This window comes from Triticum aestivum, chromosome 7B, assembly GCF_018294505.1.
Source record: "Triticum aestivum cultivar Chinese Spring chromosome 7B, IWGSC CS RefSeq v2.1, whole genome shotgun sequence".
In the NCBI taxonomy this organism is placed as follows: Eukaryota; Viridiplantae; Streptophyta; class Magnoliopsida; order Poales; family Poaceae; genus Triticum; species Triticum aestivum.
The window spans coordinates 708,556,771-708,563,882 of record NC_057813.1 but is presented as its reverse complement, the minus strand read 5'-3'; the positions used below and the strand labels follow the sequence as shown (position 1 = coordinate 708,563,882).

Here is a 7,112-nt window from a genome sequence, read left to right as displayed (position 1 = left end):
GAAAAAGAAATGGTGAAATTCTACAAAAACATCATTATCAAGAACAAGTCGATAAACGGACAATAGATGTTGATGTATATGTGGAAGACAAAGAATATTGCGTAAACGCAGAGATGAACCAGGTATAGTGGAATGACCAATATGCGAAATAGACAAACCTGCACCATTCGCCACTTGCACTTGATCCTTCCCGCCGTAGCGCTCAGGTGATCCGTCGCACCGGTGTCCAGGATCCAGTGCGGCGGTTCATGCGTGGAGGCGGAGTTGGAGGCAGAGTTGGCGGCGCGGTGGTCGCGGTCATAGCGGCCGCGACAGTCCGTCGCCTCATGCCCCCAGTTCTTACATATCTGGCACCTAGGGCGCCAGCGACGGCGGCCACCCCCATTGCCTCCTCCATTGCGGCCGTTGCCGTCGGTGTTGCCGTTGTTACGGCCAGGGGCACCGCCCTGGGCGGAGCCGTAGCTCGCTGATCCAGGCGGAAGAGAGGCGGCGGAGGAGCGGCCGCCACTTGGGCGTCCGGAATCGGGCACACGACCGGCGTGATCGTGGTAGGCCAGCCGGGAGGTGGCGTTTGCGGAGGACTGCCAGTCCTCAACTTCTGATTGTTGCTGCTGTAGGGCCTCTTAGTGGAGGACGTTGGAGTAGAACGCCGGAAATGTGACCGGCACGCCGGCGAAGTTCATCGAAGCAGCGATGGGGTTGAACGCCGAGCCGAGCCCGGTCAGCATGTAGTCGATGATCTCGTCATCGCGAAGAGGAGAACCGGCAGCGGCCATCGAGTCGGCGAGAGATTTAACCTTCTGCATGTACTCGTCGGCGGGTCTATCTCCTTTGCGTAGCGCCTGGATCTGGCGCCGGAGGTTGCGCACGCCGGCGCTGTTCTCGGCGGCGAACATGGTGTGCACGGCAGCCCATGCAGCAGCCGCCGTCCTGCAGCCGATCAGCTGCGCGGATATCTCCACGCTCATGGAGCCGAGGAGATGCCCAAGGACCTTTTGATCAAGAGTCCACCACTGCTCGTATTCAGGGTTGGTGATGGTACGAGCCGTGTCACCGGTGCCTGTCGTCACGGTCGGCTCCGGCGCCTTGGCCGAGCCATCGAGGAACCCGTGGAGGCGTACGCCGGCGAAGTTGGGGAGGGCGAGAGCCCTCCACAGCATGAAATTACTGCGGTCGAGAGAGACCGCGATGGGCGGAAGGACGGGAGCGGGAGCCGACGCCGATGGTGGCGCGATGACGGGGGCGGACACGGTGAGGGCGAGGACGGAGGACACGGTCATCACGGCGGCCGATGAGGAGGACTGATCGGCGGCGAGCGACTTGGACATCGCGGCGGCCGCGAGGAGAGGCTGGCGGCGGTGGAGGAGGGAGGAGAGGCGGCGGCGGCTAGGTAGGCTCTAATACCAAGTTTGAGAATAGGTTTAGGGTTTTCCGTGGGGCAATGCCTCTCCACGTCTTTCTATATATAATGATCAGCATACACAAGTTACATACGTACATAATACGTGTACATGAGCTAGACCTATTTTAACATGCTGACGTTTGTAATACTTTTCTTGTGACGTTTGTAATGCTTACTAGGGAACGATGAACACTGAATCTGTTTGTTTCGTGTCGTTTGTGACATCGTTGAATGATGATATGGTCGAGGGAGCTGCTCCTGACCCTGAGGTTTTCATTCATCTTGGGGGATTCAGGGCAAGTGCTTAATGGCGGCTGACAACGAGGGGCCTGCTTGGTTGCTGCCCTTTCTCTGATCAGGTTGCAGGTACAAAATTTGATGTTCCACTTAGGCGGTTGGGCCTGCAAACACGGCATCCTTTGGTCTTGGATGAATGATGGAACAGTAGCTCGTGCCACGGGAGATGGGACAGAGGAAGCTCTGCAAGAAACCATAGAAATCTGAATGCCGCCACCATTGCTGATTGGATCTCCCATGAAATCGCTGAATGGTTATGGTGCCTTCCCACAGTCCCAAGGCGTGAAGTGTATGTAATCTAGCCTTCATTAGCTAATCCTGCTTCTTTGTAAATAATTCTTTTTGTAACTTTTATTCCCTTGATCAATGAAAGCAGCGCTGCTACCTTTCATCATGCAAACATCCTCAGCTCACATCGATTTATGCAGGCTAGACCACTCCTAAGCCCAAATCAACACCACAAAAACTAACCAGACACATATATATATACACACAAAAATCACTTTTAGGTTGAGAAGAAACTGAGATGTACCTGCCCTTGAGAGCTGCTACCTACACCCCGTCTGTTCTTCCTCGCCCCCAAGCCCCCCACCATGCAAACAGTAAATAATACAGAAAGTACTTTGAAGTAGCATGAAAACAATAACAATATTGGCATATGACCAGCCAAGTGAAATTCTGTATATCATCATGCATTATATATCTTGTCAGCAAAGGTGATCGCACCTGGTTCTGGGGACAACTCCCGCTATCCAAACAGCAATCACTCTGAAAGTCTGAAGTGAACTCACAAAGCTGATCTCTTGTCGACTCAACTGAATCTGAATAAACAAAGACAGAAGTTTTGTGTATATATTGGGTGGTCTGTTGGAGATCTTAATTACGATCTAAAACAAACAAATTATAGGCGCTTATGTAGTATCAGTGGTAATATTGGTCTCAGCTGAATTTGAAACATGCGGCTCCAAACACTCGCTTCAGTGTGTCTAGCATCGGAGTTTGAATTGAATACCCAGTTATTCAGTGTACACATATTCAAGATCTTATGAGCTACTCAGTTGAATTTGAAACAAGCAAATTATAGGCGCTTATGTAGCATCACATTGGTAATACTGATCTCAGATGAATTTGAAATGCGTGACAGCAAACACTCGCTTCAGTGTGCTTAAAATTGCAAGTTCAAACAGAAGTTGGGATATATATCCTGTACATCAACATAAATAAATGAGTCTCTTAAGTCGCGCAGAATTGGTATATTTATGTTGCAGGTGTTCATATAGTACCTAGGCACATAGAAGTATAACAAATTGAACCGACGAAAGGAAAGAAAGTGGGTGTATTGGTAGCGTGAACCAACACACTAGGTGCTATCTGCCATCCATCCCAGTACAAAAGTAAGTCACAGAGAGAAAAGAAACACAAAATTCATCTTACAGAATTGCTAAAGCACAATCACCTGAAACCACCGACAGACAGGAATGCTTTCAGAGTCTCTCATAGTTGGGGAAAGCACCCGACTTGCAAGTGTACATCAGCTACCTCTACCACAGTTGTTGATTGACTGAACATTTTAATTTCACTGTCACATTTTTAGGCATAGAGCACCCACATAGATGTTGCAGTAACCGAATCTAGAAGTGGCATGAAAACAAGGACAACATATACATGACCACAGCCAACTGAAATCATGTAGATTTTCAGGTGCCAACTTGTCAGAAATATGATCACATCAATGAGAACTCTACGCTATCGATACCTCAGTCGCTTTGAACTCAGAAAGATGATCTGATAACATCTCCACTGAATCTGGACAAGCAAGACAAAAAGCTCAGACAACACACAATATTTTGTGCCCAATTCATGAATACTAATTCAAGAGTTTTACGAGCTTAAAGGAACAAAATTTCAGGTACCTAGCCAGTATCACAGAATAGCATAATTTTGATTCAACTCAACATGAAACATGTGATTGCAGACACTCACTTCAGTGTCTGCAACACAAGCTGGGATACACACAAGGACAGAGGCAAGCGAACATGAAGGAATCAGTCCAGAAAAACCCGTACATAATTGGTGCTTTTGTTTTGCACAAGTTCATTTACAGCCTGGGCACCTAGCAGTATTCCTGCTACATGTTCACAATACAAGTTCAGAAACTTCTAACTAAATGAAAGAAACGTACTGTGGGGTTTGGTAGGAGAACCTACACAATAGGTCTACTATCCCATTGCAAAAACGAGTCACAAAAAGGAAAGAAAACACTAACTGGCTGCTCCCTCTAATTCATATTACAAAGTTGCTAATACACAATCACCTGAAAACTCCTAAGTTTCAGTCAATCATCTCAACCAATGTGATTTGCTTTGAGATTAGAACAGGCAAGTATCTAAGGATGGCTGAGAGATTGACTGCAATGTAGAAGAATTTCAGTCGCCGGTGCAATGATAAGCTAGTAAAACTCTGATCTTATGAGGTTGATTTTTACTATTCCAACCTCTCCGAAAAAAATTCTCTTCACCATTTTCATAGCTCTACTGTTGTCAGTTAGGCAAATTTATTACAAAACAAAACTCTGGGATAAAATTTTACATGTGTAGATGACTAAAAGAAAACTTTTGCCATGCCTTATATCTATCAAAAGAAATGTGTACAAAATGAGTTATGCATGACTCAACGAACTTTCTCGAGGTTCAAACAATTCAAACTGGATCAACGCTTGTATTCCTGCTACATTAGCTTGACCATCAAAACTACTAGTAATGAAAAATCAAGCATTAGACAAGTTGTGTGATAATTACAAAGTGAAGGACAGGATGGAATAGAAATTTTTACCACTTATATTGCCCGTGAAGACAGCAATAATGGTGGGAAGTCGGTATATATGTGTGTCCCATTATACATAAGCGAGCATTGTTTGGCACAAACCCTCTGAAGCTGCAACATCTTGGCGTCCATTGAGAAATATTCGACGAGTGAATTCTCTACCAAATTGTCTACAGAAGAGGCCGCCGTCCTAACCAACAGCAAATACCTTCCGGTTGCAGCATCAATAGAATATATGTATCCAGGGTCTAGTGAGATTGTCTTCAACATTTGCCACTGGCTCGGACTCTCGCCTGTCTTTTGTGCAATGGCATAGCTGAGATCAGATGCAATTTCACCATGGAACCCAAAAATCCCAGGCCTGCCTTCCCCTGCCTCCACAATGGCTACACGTTTACTCCACTCTCTGGGTGGGAGGTCGGCAAAGGAGAACTCCATCCTCCTGGTGTCAAGCATGAGCAACTTTCTGCTCCCGGTCACCAGCCAGTCCCAGTAGAAGCAGCCATAGGCATAATGGCGCATGAGAAAATGAGGGTGGATCCGTGACATTATGGCTGAGTCGCCTCTGTCAAGGACCAAACCAGTCGGCCCGCCCTTGGTGGCTTGCCATTTTCCGGTGCTCGAAGAGAAGACAAACGCGGCCAGCTTAGTAGTGCGATGCGCCATCCAGATGAGTCTGAATGCTGTCTCTTCCGTCTCCTCCTCGGCGAGGGGGAGGAGGAAAGGTTTGAAAGGGTTGTAGACCTGGTGCTCCACCCAATGGGCCAGGTCGTCAGGAACTGGGGGAAGCAGGACGTGCCGCCGGTGCAAGGGGTCGCACACCGCGAGCTCCCGGAAGACCGGAGACGGGTCGTCCTTTTCAAACCTGCGACCGAGGAGGACGCGGCCGTCGCGGACGTCCTGCACGATCCAGCGGCAGTGGGAGGGGAGGAACGAGAAGGAGAAGTCGGCGGCGAGAGCGAGGGCGCGGGCGGCGGGCGCGGAGGGGTGAGGTGGTAGGACCGGGAAGAAGTGGTCGCGCTGGAGGAAGCCGAGGAGCGGCGGGGCGTGGAGGCAGCGGAAGCGGCGGAGGAAGGACCGGCCGGTGGCGAGCCGGCGGAGGGAGACGCAGGCGCCGGAGGCACGGGCGAGGTCGGCCGCGGTAGGCAAGCGGAGGAAGATCTCCTCCTGGATGTGGTCCGGGATCGCCGTCAGCGGCGTGCCCATTCTCTGGCCGGCGGAGGCACCGCCGGTGGGATCTGGATTGAGATGGATTTGGTTGGATACAGCTTTGACTCAGAAGCAGTGCTTGGGGAATTTGTGGCGCACGCACGCAAGCACGGCAGCAAATGGGCATTCTACTAGCTGCGAATAAAAGTCAAGATCACGCTGCGTTCAGATTATTTCTAAAAATGAAAACCAAAAAATACAAGAAGCATCTACACTACTTTTTTTTAGAAAAATCTACAGTACTAGTACTTTTTTTTTGGAAAATTTACGGTACTACTACTAGATGCATATTGACATATCCTAAAAAATGCATATTTACAATACAAATGGGCATTCTACTAGGGGCAGCGATCTGTGCCGGTGTGCCGGCCCAATTGTTGGGCCGGTCAAAGCCCAGCCGTCCGATGCAGATGGTGAAGGCCGTCAGATCTGCGCAGGGGAGGCTCGACCAAACCAAATGTTGCAGCAACCGTTGTTCGACCCAAATCGGAACCGTCGTCGTCGCTGTCGCCGTTGAAGCTCGCCGTCGTCGCCGTTGAAGCTCGATGCCGTAGTTGTTCGGAGCCTTCCGCCGCGCCGCCCGCGCTCGTCCTCGCCCTTGTGCTCGCCGGCAACCTCCGCTCACCGCTGCATCCTTGGCCGCACGCGCTCGTCCTCGGTCTCGTGCTCGGCATAGGATCCTTGGCCGCCCGCGCATACCTCCATGGCAACTCCGGTGGAGATGGCCGCAGCACCCCCGTCGTCAAGCTCGTGTTGTACCACGTCCTCAATTTGCTGGTCACAACAACAACAACAAAAACAAAATCATGGGTCATAGCAAAAATTATGCCCTTCATGGATGTAGCAGAATAAAACGTCGGTGGTAGCAAAAACATACGACGGCTCCAACAATTCGGCCTCGCTGCCGTCGCGGGTCGCGACTCCACCATGATGGATGTAGCAAAATTCGTTGCTGGTAGTAGCACAATCTGAGGACGGTTGCAACAAAAAAAGCCACCGCCGTACTAGGTCGCAGCTCCTCCCATGATGGATGTAGCAAAAATCCGTCGCAGGTTGTAGCAAAAAGTGGCGACGGTTGCAGCAAAAAACTCGGCCGCTTCCAACAAAGTTCTTGTCGTCAGTTGCCTCATTTATTTTGCTTCTCAGTCGCCGCCATTAAATTGGAAAAGAGGGTTGAAACTTTTCAATCCAATGGATGAAACTTCCCAAAACAATGGTTGTAGCTTTTTTTTTGTAGTGGTAGGATGAAACTACTCTTTCACCGGTTGAATCTTTTTCAAACTACGGTTGAAGCTTTCATATGAATGAATGTAGCTTTTTTAGTGCACGGTGTCCAGTTGAAAACTTTATATGCCAGAGGTTAAAGCTTTTGAATCAAACT

The 7,112-nt window shown here is 49.3% G+C and overlaps 1 protein-coding gene across 1 annotated transcript; it reads right to left on the bottom strand.

Moving 5' to 3' along the window:
- Nucleotides 1–2,924: 2,924 nt before the first annotated feature.
- LOC123162851 (uncharacterized) lies at nt 2,925–5,833 on the bottom strand. The gene is made up of 2 exons (XM_044580610.1): nt 4,532–5,833; nt 2,925–3,505 (listed from the first exon to the last, which is right to left on the bottom strand). The coding sequence occupies exon 1, from the start codon at nt 5,726–5,728 to the stop codon at nt 4,535–4,537; it is 1,194 nt and encodes a 397-aa protein (XP_044436545.1). The 5' UTR covers nt 5,729–5,833; the 3' UTR covers nt 2,925–3,505; nt 4,532–4,534.
- Between the last annotated feature and the right edge of the window lie 1,279 nt (nt 5,834–7,112).

Excerpts from the sequence above, each read along its gene's own strand:
- LOC123162851 (XM_044580610.1), bottom strand. The coding sequence starts at position 5,728 with ATGGGCACGCCGCTGACGGCGATCCCGGACCACATCCAGGAGGAGATC.